The 23,141-nt window shown below is 41.7% G+C and overlaps 1 protein-coding gene across 2 annotated transcripts; it reads right to left on the bottom strand.

The window, feature by feature from the left end:
* Positions 1-466: 466 nt before the first annotated feature.
* On the bottom strand, positions 467-23,034 carry stox2a (storkhead box 2a). Of its 2 annotated transcripts, none has more exons than XM_033624577.2 (4): positions 22,417-23,034; positions 10,251-10,403; positions 4,937-7,499; positions 467-1,346 (listed from the first exon to the last, which is right to left on the bottom strand). In XM_033624577.2, exons 1-4 carry the CDS (start codon positions 22,760-22,762, stop codon positions 1,145-1,147), a joined length of 3,264 nt encoding a protein of 1,087 aa, XP_033480468.2. In that variant the 5' UTR covers positions 22,763-23,034; the 3' UTR covers positions 467-1,144. The 2 variants fall into 2 exon arrangements, with proteins under 2 accessions (XP_033480468.2, XP_033480469.2); XM_033624578.2 differs by lacking the exon at positions 22,417-23,034 and adding an exon at positions 12,009-13,408.
* Between the last annotated feature and the right edge of the window lie 107 nt (positions 23,035-23,141).

Genomic DNA, 23,141 nt, shown 5'->3' with positions numbered 1-23,141 from the left:
TGGGGGAAAGAAGTGAAAGCTAGAAGCAAAAGTGACTCAAAAAGCTCAGAATATCCTTTCAAAAACAAACATTTTTATAATATTACCATGCTTTAAACTCATGAAACCTATTAATAATTAAAATCAGTTCCTCCTAATGACTGTATTGAGACTGATTTTCTGTTGAGGAAGATCATGTGACGTGACTGAAAGCTCCAGAACAGTCACAAATGGACCTTGTGGTAAGATTGTTTCCTTAACTGCTGTTTCCGAGGCCACAAATTGATTTTAATCTAAACTCTTGGGCACAGTTTCGAAGAACAAAATTCCTTAAAGTGCTCAGAAAACACACACTTCCCTGGAAAGTAGGCATAGATATGACTCAAAGCTCTACATCAGACAGTAAATAATGGTAAGACTGTTTTGTGAGGTGTCTGTGATGTACATGCGAGCGGGGTGAGGTGCAGCTCATTCTGTCCAAACATCGTTTTTTGGTCACATAGCATCTTTAATACCACCATTATAATAATTAGGATATCAAAAGTATCGAGTATACATACATCATTTGCATTGCGGTACACAAATCTGAGCTGATTTATGTTTTTATATCTTTCATTCATTGTTCTCAGGATCAACTTTTATTGTCTCGACATTGTGCTGATACATTGAATTGTCCTGAAGAACTTGACGCTATTTCAGGAAGGAGAACATTTAATTGGACATGTATTGTTAAGTAATATAAAAAGTTTTTTGATATTTCCAAATGTAACTTGAATCCTATAGTCTACTACTTTCCAATACCAATAATCAAGAATCTTGATATAAGCCAAACTAGAGTCCATGTCACCAAAAATCAAAGTACTTCTGGTAGGTGTCCTCACCTACAGTGGTCTTGATAATCTGTAGTTTTTCTTCTCTTTTTTGCAGTAAAGTTCTTGAAGCTGTGGGAACAGTCTCTTGAAGCCATGCCTGTTTTTGTAACAGTCCCAGTAAATGGATTCTCAGGAGTCTGAAGATGTGTGTGATTGTGTGTGTGTTTATGTGTATGTGTGTGTGTGTGTGTGTGTGTGTGTGTATTGGTTGAGGAAAGTGATGGTCAAAATGGTGAAACACCTCACTTCCTCTCTCCTCCACCACCGTTCATGGTCTCAGTCTGTGCTGCCTGTCAGACGCTGGTGATGGAGGCCAGGCAGTTCGATGACTTCTGGAGTTTCTCAGGCTGTGTGGTGGGGGGTTCTGGGATGGCACGAAAGCTGAATGGCAGTCCGATGCCACTGGTGCCGATGTGGCCGGGGCTCAGCGCTGGATTCTGCCGTCTATTGCTTTCCACTATGCTGGATGTGTTGGATGCAAGGCTTTCACGCGTCCTGCACAGGAGACAACAGAAAGTCGAGTGTTTGCTTTCATAATACACAGAAAAACACAGAAGTGGTGCTTGGCTAGAGAGAAGAATAATCTACCACTAAGATTAATTGCAACTGGTGAAGAAAAAAGCAGATACATTATAGTTACTGAGAGTAATAAAAGAAGCTTTTTATGTCATTCACCCTGGAAACACATAAAGATATATTAAAAAAAATACTTAAAAGCATCTTTGAGTAAAAGGATAAGCCTTAAACATTTTAGGAGTTGATAATAAATTAAATCACAACATTTATACACTACAAATATATGTTACAAATTTTCTACATTCCTCATTTCAGCCCAACATTTATGTCTCAAGTGTACGCTATCTCAGAAGCATACTGTACATATGTAGCATTTTTTTAATGGCATGTATGAAATGAGCGTTCCATTAATGTTTCACATGAAGACCAGCCCGTGAAAACAGCGTTATAATGTCTTCTGTGACTCTGGAGGGAGCTTTCTAAAACCCAGATGATGTCATCGGGGTTATTCCCTCTTATCTCATGTTAGGGCTGGACAATATGAAGACATCATATCATTACTGAGATATGATACTATACATTGTCTTAGATTTTGGATATCGTTGTATTGTGATGTGGCATAAATGGTGTTTTTTCCTTCATTTTAAAGGCTGCATTACAGTAAAAGTGATGTAAATTTATCAATTTACCAAACTTTTTATTTGTTTTAATGCCTGCCCTAACCCACTTAATCTTTATATTCAGAGTGTTCATGATTATTAATCAAAAATCTCATTGTGTTAATATTTTTTTTTTAAAAAAAAAGAACTTAACAAAAGTGTAGTGATCCATACAACTTTTTGCATCAAAGAGGGTATTTGGTCAGAAATACTGTCATGTTTAATTTTGTCTCCCAGTCCTAGCATTAATAAAGTGCTTTTGAGGAGATTTAAAAATATCAAGATATATATCATGTATCAAGATATAGCCTAAAAAGATTTAGTTTTCAGGACATATCGCCAAGCCCTATCTAAGGTTGAGAAATTTTGACTGGAAGTTTGTGTTACAGGTCAGAGGGTCCAATGACCATGGATGTTTAAAGAGAAGTGGATACAGTGTCGGAAGCAAGGCCCCATTCACTCCTATGAAAGTTGCTCAGTGGCCCAAGAGGCCAAAAGTTTAACTTCCCAGTTTTAAAGTATCCAGATCATTCGCATAGTGCCCACAGAGCGCATTAGACTTATGGCAGCTGGCTGAGCAGCTAACTTCCAGTTTAGCCCTCTGCTAACTTAAATGGGACTCTTCTATGCTTAACAAATGTTATCAGACCGAATGGATCAAATCCTGATAGTGAAAGAAATCATTTTGTTGGGGCTGTGACACTCAAAAAATGTAAGTCTATGGAAAAAGTCTTTTTGGGCCTCATGACATCATGTGATGGATTCGACATTGACTTCTATGTAAAACTGGCCTCAAAGTCCAGTGCTGTTCTTTGGGGCTTGCTAATGACAGACTGCATTAAGTTGCATTATGGGAAGTGTATTTGGAGCTTAATCCAATACAAGTTGGGATCTCTCTTTTTTTTTCTTTTTTTAAATCAGTCCAACAACTTTATGGAAGTGCAATACTAAATTGTCTAAATTATCTCTTCTGGTCACTGTCTGGTAAATCGTATCTACTTCTACTTCTGAGGAAGCAGAAAAGGCTTGATTCCTCATTTATCTGTTTTTTTGATAGATGTTACAGTTGTTTATCTAAAGATGAAACAATTCTTCTCATGTTAATGCATTTTATCCAGGTGTCATTTGCTTCAGCTGTTTTGTTAATGTACATAACATGCGTTTATAAAGAGGTTGTTTGTTACTATGATTATGGTCTGTTTCATCCAAAGTTAAGACAAAAACATTAATTTATTAGAATCATTTCCAAAGGTTAGTACGGCATTGTTATCATCAAGATGAGGGAAAGTTTCTTTAAATACCATTCTAGTTATTCATACACCAACCAACAGAATTAATACAGGTAATACAATATTGGGAAATATATCAATACTATGTCGGTATTGTAGTATGAGACTATGTATCGTCTTTTTTGATTATCGTGATATCGTATGTGAACTCTCTAGACTTTTATAGCTGTTCTCAAATTTGTCTTTACCCATTTTGTCATTGTATGCCCAATTAGTGGGGATGAAAAATCTCATTGTGTGAATATTTTGTGAAAGCACCAATTGTCAACTTAAAAATATCGATACTGAGGTATTAGCTGGGGGGGGGGAATTGATGTAGCATAGTATCGCAATATTTTTGTGCAGCAATATCGTATCGTCATACAGTGCCAAATATCAATTTTTTTATCATACAAATTATTAATATGACAAATACAAAAATAAACTTTAGGTAGCCTCCTAGAATAATATAAAAAGTTGTTTTTTTTCAATCCACTACATACATTTTGCTGTTGAAAAAAAATTGACTGAAATGAAATGAACAGACTGAAAACATTATCTTATTAGATACAACAGGTGTTGACAAAGTTTTCCTTTGGGGACATAATTTACAGTTGAAAAAAAAAGGAAATAAATCACAATATATCGCAATATATTTTACTGCAATACTCAGCATATTGCAACATATTTAAAATCACAATAATATTGTATCATGACTTAAGTATCCTGATAGTATCGTATCATGGATCCTGTGGTGATTCCCACCCCTAGGTATTTGGTAAACAAATATTGTGTAATTTGATTTTCTCCATATCTCCCCTTGTTTATTGTTTAGCTTGAAACCGGTAGTAACAAAAGAAGTCAGAATATGTGATCAAATTAGTTTAATTTCAGAATGTGTGTGTTTTGATCAGCTAATGAGCTCATAGACTGAAATTTGTTCAATCTTGAGTGGATTCTCCCTCAGAAATGACTTCTGTTGAGGCAGTAAAACTGGTCCTTATCACTCTTTTATCAACATTTTTCTGATTAAATAGAACCATAGGAACATGTCAGTGAAAGCTGCTCCTAAAATTGCAAAACATTATATTTAATATCAACACAGACAAACACTTAGTGCCCACTTTATTAGGTACACCTGTACAGACTTTCTTAAAGGCAGATACTGTATAGGATTGATTGAATCACATTGTACAGGTGTATCTTAAAAAGGGGCCATTGTGTGTAGATAAAGTCAAGACCTGAATTTGATGCATATATCAACCCCCATACTTCAGTCACATGATGAAGACTGAGCAAACTTCACCCACTGAGGAAAACTGAGAGCTAAATGCTCAAAAAAGTGAGTGAATGGACCTCAGGGTAAAATTATTCTTGTTTTAAGAAAATAAAAAGATTATTTTGGCCTTGAAGCGTTCAGTTACCACCACCTATCATTTTGCTTTTAAAAAATGGAGTGATTTTTACTTATGTTTCAACCCATGTGTCCATGTGGTTTGACAGCAATCCAGACATTTTGGGATATTTTAGGTCCCACTGTGTTCTACCAGAGTTTACCTCCCACACTTCACCAACAATGCCAAGACTTAACATTTTAATAACAAACAGTTTGACTGGTGTCACAGCTCACTGTAGCACATACCTGGGGGAGTTGAATCCGCTGTCCACCGTGACACTGCTGCTGTCCATGCTGTCCAAACGGGCAGAGTGGGCCGACTTCTGGCTGCTGCTGTTCTCCGTCTCCTTGGGGCTGAGTAAGGTCAGATTGGTCTCCAGTTTCCGCTGCAGATCATGCTCCTTCTCCCGCTCCAGTAGCCACTGCATGGTTCCCTCCCCACCACCACCACTGCCTCCACCGTTACCACCCACTTCCCCGTGGTCTTTGTTGTCCTCTGCCGTTGCCAACTCTTTGTGCGAGTCCTCCTCTGCCTCTTCTTCTTCCTCATCATCTGATACATTATAATAGTCAAAGGAGGCGGAGGGGACTGTTGGCTCTAAGCAGCCCTGTAAAACTGCCGGTGAGGAAGTGGCTGAATTGGAAGGCTGCTGGGGCTCAGGATTGTCTAGGGCCTCTGTTGATTTGGCATGTGAGGCTTTCCGCAATGTGCCGGACTTGGTGTAGCTGCTGTCCACGTAGCCTGTGGACAAGGCATTGTGTGGAGGTTTGAACAAAGTGTCCTTGCTGAAGATCTCTTTCCTCTTGATCACCATACCGCCTCCTCCCCCTCCGGGATCTACATTGTGTTGGTGTGGCGTCAAACGGGCATTTTGCGCCGGCTCTGGCGTCTGGCTTGGCGTCAGTCGCACCGAGCCGTTCTGTCCCTTTGCTGCCGACAAGTCCTCTTTGTACTCCATCGTGTGAGGAGAGGTGAGGTGAGGCGTTTGGCGGTCAGCCGGAGAGCCCTTTCGGAGTCCCCCTGATGAGGTTAATGTGTCATATTCTGATTTTGCCTGAGGCGAAGGGGCAGTTAGGATTGTTTCATTTGACGTATTGCACTGGAAGTACTCATCTGTTGAGGGCTTAGGAGAAAGTCCCATTAGCTCATTGTACGTTGGCAAGCTGTCTCTGCTTTTGTTCCTCTCCATTGTACTCCGGATCCTTGACTCGTCCAAACTCCCTTTCCCCAAATCAGGCACATTAAAATCAGAGTGGAACTTAGCAGCAGAGAACATGATCCTTGAGTAGTGGGAGGATTTCTGCGTGGCGCGCAGGGTGCCATCATCAGTGTAGTAATGACTACGCTCCTCCAGAGTGGGTTCGAAGTCTTCTGGCGCCCCCAGCGACGGGCCCTTGAGGGAGTTGTCCATGGATCGAGAGCGTTCTTTAGCTTGATCTGACCTCTCGTGACGCGACTTCCTGTCCTGATTGTGACTGTGACTTCTCTGCACTCTGGACTGGCATGTCCCGCGCGACGGCTCAGGGAAGGGCATCTCCGTCCGTCTCTTGGCTAGCTCCCCAGACACGTCCCACTCAGGGGTAACAGGGCAGTACGATTCAGTAATGTTGGGGTTGCTATGGACCAGGTATGTTGCGCCTCCACTTCGCCTGCGCTCCAAGGTGTACATGGCCTCCCGAGGCGAGCGAACTAACGAGTGGCTAAAGAAGCGGTAATCTCTTTCCATGAACAAAAGGTCCCAGTTTGAGCCCTCAGACGGGTCTCCCCTGGAGGTGCGGGGCTTGCTGTGTGAACGAGACTTACCATGTGGGGCCCTCCTGTGTCCCCTCCCCCTCCTGCTTCGTGCACTGTGCTGGGCTGAAGACCCCGCCTTGTTCTTCTGCGTACGCTCTTCCTCCAGCCTCTTCATCACCGCCGTGTGCCTTGCCACATTCTCCACTGTTAGGTCAGGGTTGATTCGGCGGATTATCTCCATCTCCACCTCGCGGGGAATGGGCGTGGTTGGCACTTCCTCATCACGAAGAGGCCACTCCTCTGGGGGGAACTGGGCTGAGAAGGTGGCCAGCTGCCTCATTTTGTCCTTCTTGAAACTCAGCCTGAAGAGCCTGAGACCGAACCTTTTGGATTGCTTCTCGCCACTTCCGCCGCCACCACTTCCTTCTTTCTTTTTGGTCAGAGTGTCAGTTTTATAAGGAAAAGAAGTGATGCTTTTGCTCTTATCAGCGGGCTCTTGAGGCGGCGGTTGCTGGACAGGAGGGGACGTGGGAAGAGGGGGATAAGGGTATGACGGCGGTTCTCCTCGGTGCTCCTTGGCTGAAGTGCTTGGTGGAGGTTCCCCGCCGTTGTGATCCTTGGGCGGCTTACTTTGATAAGAATCTCCCCTGTGCTCCTTTGGTGACTTACTGCTGTGAAGTCTGGACGAGTCTTCGCGATAGGAGTTGTATGAGTCATTGTGATTCTTGCGAGAAGGCCTCTCTCTCAGGCAGCCAGGTGTGGATGGCGTTGCGTTGCCAGACTGTGGCGAAGTGCATTGCTGAGGTTGCTGCTGCTGCTGTTGTTGTTGTTGTTGCTGTTGTTGTTGTTGTTGTTGTTGCTGCTGCTGCTGCTGCTGTGACTGTTGTGGCTGGCGCTCTTGGAGCCGATCATCCAGGTGATACCACTTGTTGTTGGTTCTGATGAGGGAAGGAGTGATAAAGTAGGTCTGGGGGGTGACAATGAAGTAGCCCTCTGGAGTTGGGTAGATCTTCCTCTCTCGCACCAGCATGTTCAGGGTATGTCTCAGAACCTCTGAGCTGGGTGTAGGCACGCCTGCAGGAAACACAGATCACACAGCGTTTAGAAATTTCAGTTAAAGATTGTATTCATATTTAAACTGCTCAAACACAGGACATTTTGTTCAGACAGTAAAATAATCAAAATTTACAGATTATAGTTTAAGAAAAAAACTCTAAAGTTAAAAGTGAGGACTTCTGCTTGAAAATTTATACAAAAATGGCTTCTCAAGGAGCAACAACAAAAAACTTGCTTGAGGGCTATTTTAATATGAATAAAAGGTGGTACTTCCATGATGTTTCAGTCACCAAATGCATGTTTTAACATCAATTAAAATGTAGATCAGACATGTATATCACACCAGAGGCAAACCGAATATAAAAACAAATTATGAAAGATGGGTGAGGATGGTGTGAGGGGTTTATTCATTTCTTTCGGAGCATGATTGAACCCAAGACTGGTTAAAAAACAAAAAAAACAAAACAAATAACTAATTATTGAGACATGTTTTAATATCCAACTAAACTGAGGTACCGTTAACTACTACTGTAAAATTTTCCCCTTAAATTTCCCATCACATTTTTTTAAATTAGACTGCTCAAAGTTTTTCATGGATGCACCATTACATCACATATTGTAGATATATTGTGTTTTCTTCACATTTATCTAAAGTGGAGCATGACACATTTGCTATATTTGGAAATGTTGTGATCTGATAAGAATTTAAACTGAACTTAAAGTTAGTTTTAATTTTGGGTGACAGCACTTGAATGAATTATTTGTTCACAGAACCACTGGTGGGTACATCTGAGTTTTTTTTTAACAGCTGTTACTTTGAATGTTCCTTTATGTTTATATATATATATATATATATATACATATATATATATTTTAAATTAATGATAAAATAAAACAGAAATGTTACGTAATTTATATATTTTTTTAAAATCCTCGAGAAACTGCTAAAAATAATTGCAGGTCTTTTTGCAACTCCTTAAAAAGTTTGAGGTTAATTTTACACAAACTGGCATTTATTTATTTATTTGCTGAATAATCTTTCTTTAATTCACCCAACAAGAGCTCACACAAATTCTCATACATTTTAAGGAATGTCCATGACTTGTTTCTGCTAAAATAATGACACCCTAGCGCAATCTAAGATTTAATCTGTATGTAAAAACAACAGCTACTTAATAAACTAAACACTCCCATTCCCAGATGACTCCTGAGGATATTTAATCACCTCAAGCTTAGCTTATATAAATTAACTAAATCAACATTTACAGTAGTCCATTTCAAACACCATTCATAACCTTTGTCTGGCAGGGCACTGTGTTGCATGACATTACATCACCCCTGTTACTCAGAAATGATGCAATCTATAAGTTCAACTCCCTTCCACTGTGGCATGGTATGGAAGTAAAGACGAATTTGAGGAACACGCTTCCCATTAAATTTGACCGACAACTCAGTTACACAGTGGATAAACCAGTGCTTCTAAACCTTTGTATTTTTTCTTTATTTTAGGCTTGTTTCACCAAAACTAAGAGTGACACTGGAAGTAAAGAAGAAGAACAATTTTGAGAGTAAAAAAACACAACCTAGTTTAAAAACACCCTGAGAAATCTTTGTTTTCTCTATGTGAGAACTGCTATTAGAAATCATTTTTAAAAACCCTGTTCATTAAGGAAAGATAAAATAATATGTAGGACTGGGTAGTATATATCATCGCACTGATATTGATGTGTTTGGTCAAAAATATTTAGATATTTGATTTTCTCTACTGCCCAGCACTAATAATAAGATTAGATAATTTGCAACAACATTAAATGTGCTATTTGCATGATGTCACCATATTCAAGTTCATCAATAAATACTGGTCAGGTGTTTTTTATGTAAATGTACTGGTTTACGTTCCTCAAATCACTTTATCAACAGAATATCTAAACTACAAAATAATAAACAGTGTCACATAAATCAATGTGTGTTTATGAAAACCAAAAACAGTGTAAAGGTAAAACATGGGAGAGGAGGATGGGACAGAGAGCTGAAGATGTTGACTGTTTTAGTACATTTTAGACCTGTTTCACTAACGGCGGATTTCATTTTCAAATTCAGGGCTGCAGTTACTTCTATACATACGTCTATATATTGTCATAAAATGATCAAATATGTCCGCCATGATTTCTCAGAGCCCAGCGAGACCTCTTCAGATGTCTTATTTTGTCCAAACAACAGCCCAGATTCCAAAGGTATTCTGTTTACTATCATATATGACAGAGAGAAGCAGCAGATCCTCACATCTTAGAAACCGACAACAGTGAATGTGTGGCATTTGTGCTGGAACAAATGATTAGTTGATTATCAAAATAGTTGCCGATTCATTTTCTGTTGATTGACTAATCAACTAATCATTTCAGATCTATTCCTGTTGAATCATTATGATGCTGTTGGAGTGAAATATTTTAATTCTCAATGAATCACTAAATGTGTCAGAGCCCTCAGGGGAGATCAATAGATGTTTAAAGCCTACATAGATCCGCGCTTCGCTCCTTGAACCTGGTTTTTATGTTAGATTGTATAACATGAAATATTAGTGAGAGGTTGTTAAGAAGCAACAAATCAGAAGATGATAAACCAAGCTGTGACACATGGACAGGTGTATGTTATCATCATATCTACCCTAGCACATTAGCAGTTTTTGCAGATACCAACGACATATGCCATATAATGTCTCTGCATGCTTTAGCGCAGTCCCATTTTAAAAACGAGGTCAGAGGAGCGTACCTGGGAAGCTGGCAGTGAGGTGCTCCACCAGAGCCTCCTGGTTGACAGGCTTGTGGGCAGAGTTCATAGCAGAGATGGCCAGGCACAAGATCTCCCCCAGCGGGATGAACTGTGACTGGCTGATAGGTGACATACTGATCGGAGACACGTCACCTGCAGGGGGGAGGAGGAGGAGGAGGAGGAGGAGGAGGCACAACTGTTAGATCATGAATGAACAGCAGGCGCAGCGTGTGAAGCTATGATGTAATGGTCAAACGGCAGCAGTTTGCATGCTGCCTCGCAGAGCTCCACCCCTCCTCTCTGTGCTTCCTTTAGCCTCTCGTTCCTCCTGTTTCTCGTAGGTTAGCAAAGCTGCTGCAGCAACCGTAGCGTGAGATCACCTGCAAACCTCGTTATTCAACAGAAAATGAAGCTCACCCGATCAAACCCAACTTATTTGACATATAACAAAATATTACTGACTCCAGCGCCACGTTGAGAGCTTACACACAGAAATTCCCTGTTTGCCTTTGTTGAATTAAGCTGGCTTTGCTGTCAGCAGTAGTGAGTAGTGAGATCATCCTACAACCAGACGGCCCGGCTTCAAGCCCCCGTGAGAGCAAACATCTGCCCTGCTGAAAGGTTGTAAAGCAACACACTGAATCTACTGCAGCATCTGTGCTGTAGCTGACCCTGTCCCCTGACCTAAATCTGGTGATCAATAGTGAATCACGCAATACAGTATAGAAAATACACCATGAAAGCCTCCTATGCTAATATCTATATATAACCAACAGAATTAATGTTGCCTTATTGATCACTGTTGTCTTTTTAAATAAGTTTTGTTATCATTTTACTCTCCGCACTTGTGTTACCTGAGCTGAGATCTGTGCAGGGCCCTGCCTCCTCACCACACTCAGCTGAATGGTCAGTTAAGCAACACGATGACGTTATCTCTGCTTAGTATCACAGCCCCTTAAGCTTTATGTGGCTTTACGAGGGCTTCACTCTTTTTTTTTTTTTTTTTTTAGTAAACATGAGAAAAGCTGGATCTGCCAGTGAATCTGTTCCCAAAAAATATCCCCCTGTCCTGTGCTTGTATAGCATCATATAGTATGGGACTGAGGTTGAATGAGGTTGTAGTATTGGTTTCATATCTTACAATGGAGCAAGAAAGCAGCAGAAAAATACGCAGATATTTCTAATAAAAGACACAGAAAGGATCTGATTTTTGCAATGTGAGACGGCCTTGAAGCCCTTGCGTAATCTCAACAATCACAAAGTATAAATTGTCACGAAAATTTGGCGCAAAGGTGATGCAAACGATGTGTTGTACCGTAGCTGAACTTTTGGACACATAAAATATACATAATGGAAAAAACTATTTAAATGGTACAAACTGATGAATGCCCATGTTGTCATCGTGTTGCACCATTAGTTTTATCTATATTTCTAAATATGGGTCAGTAAATATGAAGAAGTAAATATGTCAATAAGTGTAAAGTATTTGGACCCACTGAGATGCAGAAAGATATATTTCAAAACAAGCCAAATTAGTGTTCAATCGTGCCTAAAATGTTCCTCCGTCTTCTCTATTTCTGTTTTATGTTGTCTAATAAATTAGAGAAGCAATGAAAAGGGGAGGATATCATTTCCTACCTGATAACACACACATTTTGTCCACTTCGAACTCTGCCCTTTGCCCCAAATTCAAACTGTGCCTTTGCTCTGCGTAGTGAGAGGGTGGAGCTTCCCGTGATGGGAGCGTCACAGACTCACCTGGCGCACGATAACTTGGCGGGGACGGAGAGAAATGAGGAGCAGGAGGGGGAGGAAGATGCTGCTTCTGCACACGGATGTCTTTCTCACTACGGGAGAGATTGTGCTCCAGCGGGCGTTCGGTAAGCTCCGAGCTGGGCCAGGCCCGCCGCAGATTGCTGCTGCGGTTCTTCTTCATCGTGACCCCTTTACCAGGTGGCCTTCACCCCCGGGGGCTTCTGGGATAAGGGGGCGGGAGGGGAGGGGGGAGGTTGGAATGGGGGAGAAGGGGGAAGGAAGGAGGGAGGTAGGGGAAGGGGGGGTGTGCAGGGGGAGGTCGACCAACCTCAGGCTCAGTGCCTCCCCCGCATCAGTAAGAACGTCCCGCTAGAGCGATCACACACCAGACATGGCAGGAACCAGTGTGCACCTTCACACACATACACACATCTCATTTACATCCACGAGCAAGCTACAAACGACTGTGTTCGCACTGTGGGTGGTTGTCATCGGCTGCTGGGCTCTCCCAGGCTGATCTGGAGCGATGGCAGCGGCGGCGGAGGTGCAGGTGATTGCGCGAGGCATCACCCTTTCATCGGCATCAGTCCCAGCCACCATTTGTAGCATCCCCATTTGCATGCGTAGGGAGGCACATTACGTAGCCGCTCTGATGTGGGAGGAGGGAGCAGGAGAGAGGTGGGGGGGCAGGGGTAGAGATAAGGGAAATGGGGCATTGGAAGCAAGGAGGACGGTGAGGAGAGATTTCAGTGGAGGTTTTGGGATCTGCTTGTTCCTTTTGAGTAGAAGGTAACAAGGGAAGGAAGGGAGGGGATGGATGGATGGTCAAAGATTCAAAGCTTAAGAGGCCCAGTCTTCGACAATAGCTCAATTCACCACAGGAGTGCTCGGCCGATCCCCGGAAAACAAAAGAGCCCACTTAAAAAAAAAAAAAACAGAAATAAAAGCTCCATTCACCCTAATGGGCAGTGAAACCTCAATAGTATGCCAAGCACCGGAGACGCCACATTCACCTCCATCTTTATCCGATCAAGCACAAGACCCCATCGTCCTTTCGACAACAGCACACCAGGAGAGGGTGGGGAGAAAAAAATGGAGAGCATAGAAATAAATAAATAAATTTCAAGAATAGATATCCACCGTTTCCCGCAATCCAACGGAAGAAGCTCCCGAGCCTATCGCTGTAGCATCCATTCATTAACAGGGGGGGATGCAAACTCCAGTCAACGGCAAATCTCTTTCAACGCTAATGCTGCAGCTGCTCCCAGCACCTCCAGGAAGGGTGTGTGAGTATGTGTGTGTGTGTGTGTGTGTGTACGTGTGTGTGTGTACGTGTGTGTATGTGTGTGTGAGAGAAAGTGTGTATGCGCGCATCCGCCTGCTGCGCGCGATTCTGCGTGAGCATGCATGCGTCTGTGTCTGGGTGATTGAGGCTGAGGGGAGGGGAGGGGAGGATGCAAGAGAGAGGGAGAGAGGGAGAGATCGAGGACATACATAAGGCAGAGAGGAGAGCAAATATCAACGGCTCCAAACACACACTAGAAAAAACATAAAAATATTCAGCCCTCAGATGATGTCCGGGGAATAGCTCAAGCTCTGAATCTTTTGGCTGAATTTCAACCCTCACCCTGCTTCCTCGCTTCTTCCCCTCAAACCTCTGCTCTTGAAGGATGTGGGGCCCCTTCAGCCTCCTTCCTTCCTCTCTCTGTGTCTCACCTGAAGCTAAGGACTTGACAGGGCCACAACCTGAAGGGAAGCATTTCAAAAGGTGCTGATTTGTGTCTTTCTCGTTAGTGCTTTCCACCGGTTGATTCAGTTACGAATACTGTGTGGAGCTGTCAGTGGAAAAGGGAAAAAAAAACCCCAAAGCATCACCTTAATCACGTCCAGAGTGGCAGCTCCTGCTAGCTGCAGACTCCTGCTGACTCACATGTGTGGAGTGTGAATGGACGGTTGGAGGGACAGAATAAGGAGCAAAGTGAGAGGGCAGGACAGGCCACGGGTGGAGGAAGGAGGAGGAGGGTGGGGGGGACGATGTCACAACCAATCTGCTCCAGTTCACTGATACCAAAGAGAAAGAGGAGAGAAAGGGACGGAGGGGTGAGGAGGAGGAGGAGGAGGAGGAGGAGGAGGGAGAGCGACACCACGCCAGCCATTTTATTTCTCAGTAGTGCTGCAACAGCCTTTGTTGCCATGACGACGCAAGCCGATGATCTCATAGCTGTTACCTTTGAGTGCTGTTCCCTTAAAGAGCCAGTTACTCAAGATAGAAGCAGACAGACACCACATAGACGAGGACTGAGCTGTCTGTTATATGGACAGAAAATATTCCTGCATCGCTGCTGAACATCTGAGATCCTTCAAATGCTCTATAAGGCACAATCTCACTAAACTGGGAGGAAAAAATAGCAGGATGTCCACATAGTGGAAAGAGGTTTTCTGAAAAACACATGTATGTATCCACACTGACTACAATTATTTGAATATGGCTGTAGATAACCCCTACAACATCCTGCTGACTCCAAATGTGATTAGTTGTTTGGCTGAAAATTATAATCAGCAACAATATTGATGAATGGGTCATTGTTTCTGTCCTTTTTCAATCAAAAATGCTCAACATCCACTGGTTCCATCTGCTCATATGTGACGATTTAATACTTTTTTTCAGGCATGGGACTACTGCTCAGATACAAGAAATTTGAAGAGATCACTTTGAGCTATGGGAAACCATAACAATATTATTCACTATTTCTTAAATCTTGCAGAGACAGATGAATTGACAAATTGAGAAACTAATCAGAAAATTAATCACTAATTATAATGGATGCTTAGTTACAGCCCTAGAGGTGATTCATATATTTTTATTATTGAAGCAGACCTTCATAGGTTCAATACACGTCTGGTGGAAATGAATGATGACATTTTGAAAACACATTTTGTTTTTCTACCGAGCCTACAGCCATGTTAGTGCCTAGGTGAGGCTTCACTTGGGCACAGCAGGGTGGCGCTCTGAGCTAAATGCTAATGCTGGCATGCTAACATGCTCACAGTGACCCTGTTGATGTTAAGCAGGTATCATGTTTACCATGTTCACCCTCTTCACTAGTGTGTTAGCATGCTAACATTTGCTAATAAGCACTTAGATGAGCTGTGTGTTACATTCAGAGCATGTCTATATGATTCAGAGTCTGGGGCTGGTTTGTCTGCACACGGTTCTCAACATGGAGGTGAATGAGCAGGCAGCTAGAAGCTAACAGTCCTAACTCAATAAGCAGCGCTAACAACTGCAAAATTGATAACGGAGCTGGCGGTGGAACTGGAGGTAGGACGCTATGCCTCTGTGATAATGTTGTCTTGATATCAGCAGTTGCTGCCGTATGAGGATTGGGCAGAGCGGCAGTGATTAGGTAGCCAGAGGGACTCACATGCACAAACATGCACAAACAGCTGGCACGGCCACAACATCAACCCACAGAGAAGCTCAGATTGCAACACAGACAGAGGTAGCATGACTTCTCTGCTCAGGACGCCATTACACCACTATATCTGTTATAGGACTGGTGCCAAATGACCAGAGAAAACTGAGGAGAAGGACTGTGGCATTTTCTTTTGCTCAAGAGGTAGAAAACCTACAACTACCAGAATGCACTGCGCCACAGTGGACCAATAACGCTCCCCCAGGTGGGTGACTCAATGTGAGCTTCGCCGTTTTCCACAGGAAACAATATGGTGGCCGGCTGGTAACAGACAATCTCAACTTACAGTTAAACAGTAAGCTAGAACATGTTTCTGAAAACATTTTAGACCTGAAACAATCAACCCAGGAACAGAATCTTGTTTCATATTTTATCAGCAGTGCCTAGTTTTACTCTTTGATCTCAGTTTCCTCACCCTCCATTTTACAATACAGGAAACAGCATGGCTTTACTTTTTACATCCGTGGTGGCTAGCTCACAAAAATGGGGAAGTACAATATGTAGTTTGAGCAACAAATGCAAAATGAATCATCCAGTGGATCTGAGCTATGATATGAGCAGGGAGATCTGGCCGCTGATTAAATGGAGGAACATTTACTGCAGTTCATTTGCATGTATTACCCTCATTGCTACGACACAAGGCTGGTTGTAAATCGGTATCCCTTTATCACAAAGTGCAGCTGAATTGCTTAGTTTCGCAGTTATACGGTCAAAACCAAAGTATTAGACAAATTAAAATGTGACCTGATGATGGCGCTGGATAAAGTCAGTGATTTACAAGTCAGACAGACCAACATCCATAAAGCTATTGCTAATGGCTAATGTTGTTGTAGCTGTGCATCGAATACCTTTTAGGTGCAGTACATCAGTTCAGAGTAAGACGACAATAATCAAAGCAGACTGGGTGTCTCTGAAGGCTTGTATTGCCAATATATTACCCATATAAAGTAATTTAATGAACTCTGCATGCAGGATAAATCCAACACGGATGTTGCGTTGTGTTCAGATTAACAAATCAAAAGTGGGATACTACCATCCTGCTGCTTCAGACAGTAGTCCTGAGCTGTCAGGCAGTAAAGGATTTGTGGCCTGTTACAACTTCATCCAACTTCCTTGCAAACAGGACCATTTCTGCCGGTGGTCTGCCCTCCAGTGGAACATTTATGACAACACATGTCTATTTCACAGTAAGCTCTCTAGGCCAGACACAGACTAAAGAGACAAAAGAAGTTTTTCATCAACAACAGCCTACATAACACGTCTGACATTAAGATATACGGCACAAAAATCTCTCTGCTGCCTTAAACATTTCCCCCAATTCTCTACTGGGACCCTCCCTTTCCTTCCAGTGGAGACCTGGGCTACAGCAGGGACTGCAGTGCCATAGTGTTTTCCTGAACAAATGCTCCACTTTTCCTTCCTTACGAGCACCCACTCCTCCCAGTCCATTGTTTATATCCTGCTAGCGGATACAAAGTCCCTCAGTTAATCAGATTGAATCGTCAGTATTAAAAAAAAAAAACACTTTGTTTCCACACAGCTGAAAATCCACAACTTTTGTCTAAATGTTGTAATCCAGCTACTTTCTGGCTCTTGGCCCTAATAACACATTCTCAGGCAGTTTGGGGAATAATCTGCATTATGTAAACATGAGGCGGTCATATGAGTTAATGCACTATATGCTTATGACTCAAAATGCATCTCACAACAGCTATTTGACTTAAATGAAAACTTAAATGATATAGTTTGTTATTTATGATTTACTTGATGGAGATTTTAATCCATTCCTGTGTCCCTGCAGCCTTAATAACGTCTGAGTAAACATACTTATTTGTCCAAAATCTTGTTAATAAAAGACAATATCATCATATAATCTCTCTGGTATACATTATTCCAAATGTTGACTGTCTACGCACAAACTTAATGAACAGTCTATGGTGAACAATTTGTCTGAACTTTGTTTGAACTTGCCTTGCAAACTCATATCTTGACACCACAGCTGAGAAAATGAGTCACACACAAACTTGCAGCTCACACTAAAAAGATCAACACTGCAGTGGTTTTCATCTGGATACTGTTATCATTACTACAGGACATTTTTCATTAGAATAAACACCACCCCAAAAATGTTTTGCATGCTAGAGTTGTTCTGGGGCATCTCAAAGAGGCTAAATGGTTAAAATTTAACTCCTGGTTGAATTCACATGAGCTTGCTGTTAAACTAAAGGTTGATTATGCTGCACAATAATGTGACGCAATCTGCTGTACTGTGACATGCACTGTAATTGCACAACTGGTTCTAAGTTAATATCTATCCTGGTTTTGTAGTGGGAAAACTTATAATGCACAGAAATCTGTCAGTATCTCATCTGCATGTGGACCAGCAGCATGTAAGCTCTGTTGGTTTTGGCATTATAGGGTCTGGTGAGTTATTAGCTATAAGACAAACATTCCACAGCTTATCAGTGTTTGCTTCAGTGTTGTCAGTAAAGTATACGTCACTTCATCTGACAGACAGACACAAAAAAAAAGCAGCGGCGACACAAAAATAATCTATTTTAAGATTTACCTTTGGACTATGACGGATACTAAGGTATAGAAGGTTTTCAGTTCCGTAAAATCAATGTCTAGCAGCTCAATGTAGAGATCTGATAACATAAAGGGAGCTGTAGAGGTGTATGAAAAGTCCATACACACTCAAATTTACGGTCTGATCAGAAGAGTCAAACAAATGCTACAGTTTGAGTTGAAAAATTATCCGTATTATTAACAGTGTAACAGTGTCAACAATTTTTATGGAGTCCATTAAGGGACATGGAGGGGGAAAAAGATGTACTTTTGCGAGATCCTGCAAAACTCTTGGTGATACTCTTTTCATTCCCTATAGTGGGGTATTTTATTTATGTATGTAAAAAAGTGGGCAATTTTTGTAGTTAACTGATTTGAGTGGCCTGTTTTTGTGGCATGTGACTTTTCTGTATTAAATTTTGTTGCAATTTAGTATCACATAGTCAATTTCATCATTGTATACAAAGCAGTTTAAAAACTACTTTGTCTAAATAACTTTAGTAAACCAAGCAAGATTTCTCCTTGACGTATCTTTGCTGTAGTTCAACTTCATCCAATGTGAAGTAACTAGCAGGTTGCAAAGCTGTGCGTTCAACGTAGCTTCCCCGACACTGATAATTATGTAACACAAATACAGACTACAAGATTTTGGCCACTTCGGTCAGAAGAAACATGCTGAAAACACTACTCTGACATAAGCTGATATGATAGACAGCTGCATATTTAAACATTCAGCAGATTCATAGCAACATACCATAAAACTTAAGTTAAGAGCCCGGGCTATTATTTGCTTGAATCACTGATTTCAACAGGCCTATATTTGGGACAGGTCTTTAATTCCTTTCACACAAAACTGATGCTCAGCAAAGATGGGAAAAACAATCAAATTGTTTATTTAAACCAGTATGAATATGACTTGTTCAAAAATTCAGCTTCAGACAATATACCAATTTTGAATCATTCATTTGATCTAGCTCCGACAGACAGCGCATCAGAGAGGGAGAGTTATGGCACTCGAGGATTACAGCACCCAGCATACCGACACAACATCACTTTATCCTGTTACAGCAATATTCACAACTTTTCATTCTTTTGATCTGAGGACCCTTATGGACTAAATGAATATGAATAACTTACAGGGTAATCAAGGAATAGACGCATAATTTAAGGTAGCAAACAACCCGGCTTTATACATCCGAAGAACTTCTATGAAAAAATGAACTGCTTGGCAACCAGACCAGGCGTCTAATTGAAACAGGCGCCTATTTGTCAAACTGCATAGCCACACCGGGCTAGTCAAAAGGTAGCAGGTGTTTAATTGGGATGAGGCTTCTAATTGAAGCTTTACTGTAAGCATTCATTTTCAGTCAAATTTTTGGCAACCTGATTAATGTCAGTCCAATTGTCATGCTCCTTTTAGCTCTGTTTTTGGTCTCCACCACCACCAGAGGGAAATGTTTGGCACTTCAGCCGATAAATGTTCCACTATGTTAACCTGTTAGTGGGTACCTGTGTATATCTGCCATTTGCTGGGCAGGTAGTGTTGTATGGTGGGTTCAATAGAGTTTTTTTTTTATTTCTTTACTGAAAACAGCTGCCTGCTGCTGCTGAAATTGAGGTCGATGAGAGTGGTAAGAGTGAACCAATATAGTAAGCTGAAAGGCATTAAAACGCTCTCTAGAACTAAAGGGAACTGCAGATTTGGGTGATAACTGTCATTACGAGCAACACCTGTTACATTACACAAAGTCACTTGACTCATTGGTAATATAAAAATATTAATAAGTGCAGCCTTTAATATACTTAGAATATACTAATGCTACTAAATTAGCATTATTCTCCCTTTCTCTAGAAAGCTCTGCTGGAAGCAATGCTAATATACTTATATACTTACTTATATACGCTTCAAGTTGCAGGACAAGTGCATTGAGTTAAATGCAGTGAAATTAGACAAGCTTTTACTTTAAGATTCAATATATATTCAACATACCAAACAAGGTATTTTCTGACTGTTTCTGATGTCTCCGCTACAGTTTGATGCTGCTCACCAACGGGTCTGACAATCGAAACTGAGGCTCCATTGTGAAACAGACATAAATAAGGTAATCTATGACATGCTGCACGCCTCTCTCTCATTTGCACGCACACGCATACACACACACTCAGATAAGGGCAGTATGATGGGTGCAGCGGTTAGACTCGCTGACAATACCTCAAGTCGTCCAAACCTGCCTCAGCACATACATGAGTTATAGCCTTGTCAAGAGAAGATGAGTACGAGTGTGGGAATGTTGAACTGGAGAAGAACTGGGCATAAGTCTCCTCTCTCTGAATGAGTAAACCTACCTGATATGAAGCAGCTGAGGTTATAGGGCGAGATGCTGCCTAAACTCCTCTCATCGGACTAGCTACGACTGGTTTCGTGCAACTTGTCTTGACTGACACAGGGAGTAGACATATCAAATAAAAACCTCAGGGTAAAGTATTTTCAGCACAATTATAAAAAGGAGAGTCAGGTTGGGTTGAATGTCAATCAGCAGTATTTTGGCAGCTATTAAAGAGGTGTGGAGAAAATTGGATCAGTAAACAACCAGCAGAGCTCTGAAGGGCCACAAACTGCATGCAGGTACATTTAACGGAAAGGTATTCACAATAGGTTATCAGAGGTAACAGTCTCAGACAAAGAGAAACTGTGGTCACAAGCTGAAGCTGACAAGACGTAAAGATATTTCAGGTCTCTTGGGGCAGGTCCAAAGTCTTGAGTCAATCAAGTCAATCGAGAAAAGTCTACATCTCAAATCTTGTCAAACCCAATCTCGGTCTCTGATAAAGATTCAGCCTTCTTGTAGAGTTTAAACAGGCTGTGTTTTTGCACACTGTGTAAATAATCCCGATGAAACCTCTGCACTGTAATGCTTTGGTTTAAAAGGAAAGAGTCCTCCAAGTAGTCAGGTACAGATGCAGAGTTGTTTTTTTGAGCCCCCAGTTTGCAGGTGGAGTAACGACACTCATCCTACAAAGCAAATCTCAAGTCTCAAGTCCTTGAGGACGTGTCCAAGTTACAATTTTTCATAGGCAAGGATCTTGCAAGTCTTTCAGGTCTCTAAGTGCTGACCTTCAGCATTTGAACATTTTCCTTAAATACTTAGTTTGCTTTTTTCTTATTGAGGAGTCAGTTGTGTCGGTATGCTGGGTGCTGTAATCCTCAAGTGCCGTAACTCTCTCCCTCTGATGCGCTTTCTGTCGGAGCTAAATCAAATGAATGATTCATAATTCATATATTATCTGAAGTGTAATTTTTAAACAGTCAATATTCATACTGGTTTAAATAAACAATTTGATGGTATTTTCCGATCTTTGATAAGCAACAGTTTTGTGGGAGAGGAATTAAAGACCTGTCCCAAATACAGGTAGGTTGATTTCAGTGATTTAAGCAAATAATAACCCGGGCTACTAACTGAAGTTTTATGGTAATTGAGAAAAGATCTCTTTATCAAGAGAAACCAAAGACACTTCAATCATCATAAACAATCACATTAGCTAAAACATCAACAAGTAATACTATAATATCAGTAAATCGAACTTTAAAGCTTCTCCAAAGAGTTAGTACCTCTAACTTGAGTTAGTTTTGTGGTTCATTACAGTATGCAACTCCTTAATCCAGTCTCCAGTTCAACATTATGCAAAGTGGACAGCTATGCGAGGTCTCCCTGATGCACTTTAATGAATTTTCTTATTGTTTCGGGATTTAATGGTTTAAAAACCTGAGACTTGGATGTTTTTGCTATTAAGTATTAAGTCTTTGGCGAGTTTCAAGTAAGTGAAATCTGTCCAAGCTCTCATTCATGTGACTTCAGTCTGATTCAAGTCCACAGCTCTGGACAGACACATATTAAATGTAAAAGGAAGTACTGCTAAATGATATGCAACTTAACGCTGTGGACAGGAGTTAAACACAGTTAAAATGACTTTATTTGTGCCATCTAGTCGACTCATTCTGACAGGCTCTGTGTATGGAGGCCAAGATTTGACAGATTTAATTACATGTTATTGCCACAGCACACTATACTTACTGTTAACACTCTTAACTCTCTAAACGCTTGCTTTTACTGCTAAAGTGTGCAACTTTTCCAAAATTATATTTCTTTTTTTCTACTAGTGCATGAGTCTGCTTTGATGGACTATTTTGTGGCCATGCTGCAAGCCACATCTCCCATGCAAGGACAGGAGAAAACATTGCATATGAACACACGACAGCAACTTCAGTGCTGTTTCTAAAACCATGCACAATGAAATTAAGTGTAAAGCATCGACTGCCTGTGCAACTTGAGCCCAACAGCATGATTATGCATGTGTAACACACTCACCTATACACATGATGTCAAAGCCCTGTGGTGGTTTGAGGGTCCGTCTGGTCCATCCGTTCCTCAGGACCTGGAGGTGGACTTCTTTGCCCTGGATCAGCAGCACATGCTCATCGATCCAGCCGAGGAAGAAGATCTCAGACAGCGCCTCTGTCAGCGCCTTGTTCCAGAAATGCTGCATGTTTACAGCTTTGAAATTAGCGAACACCTCGTAGCCGGTGTGATGCTGTAACTTTACCGCTGCTGGTGGTGGTGATGATGATGATGGGCAGCCCTCTTCATCTCCTCTGCGAAGCTGCGACAGCACCAGAGCCAGAGAGTGCGGGGCTACTTCAAGGAACTTCTCCATCGTGCTTCAGGCATGAAAATCAGAGGAAACCAGTGTTTCGGGTCATTGTTCACACCGCACGGTTTGCGTTTCTACCCAAAAAGTGCCTGATAATCCTCAGACACGTTAAAGAAGTGGACTGGAGGGTAAAATAAAGCACGCTGAGCTGATCCAGAGTCTGCAGCTCGACGTTGTTAAAGTTAAACACAGGTGTTCCATGTATAATGAGGGAAATAAGCAACCTGACACGCCGTCCCCTGCAGCCAGCTCACTAACTCCAACTGTCAAAGAGTATTAGGGCCTATTTACAGCCACGAAAGAGGCGAGGACTTGTGCTGCGTTCAGGGACCACACGGAAACTCCTACCTCACACTTTGAGAACATCATCAATATCAGCCTG

This window comes from Epinephelus lanceolatus, chromosome 3 (assembly GCF_041903045.1).
Source record: "Epinephelus lanceolatus isolate andai-2023 chromosome 3, ASM4190304v1, whole genome shotgun sequence".
Classification (NCBI taxonomy): domain Eukaryota; kingdom Metazoa; phylum Chordata; class Actinopteri; order Perciformes; family Serranidae; genus Epinephelus; species Epinephelus lanceolatus.
Note: the sequence above shows the minus strand (reverse complement) of the source record. Positions and strands in the feature narration are given on the sequence as shown.

Coding starts and splice junctions, on each gene's coding strand:
- stox2a (XM_033624577.2), bottom strand. CDS start 22,762: ATGGAGAAGTTCCTTGAAGTAGCCCCGCACTCTCTGGCTCTGGTGCTG. Junction 10,404..22,416: donor CTTTGACATCATGTGTATAG/GTGAGTGTGTTA, acceptor TCCCCCCTGCAG/GTGACGTGTCTCCGATCAGT. Junction 1,347..4,936: donor AGCGGATTCAACTCCCCCAG/GTATGTGCTACA, acceptor TCTCCTGTGCAG/GACGCGTGAAAGCCTTGCAT.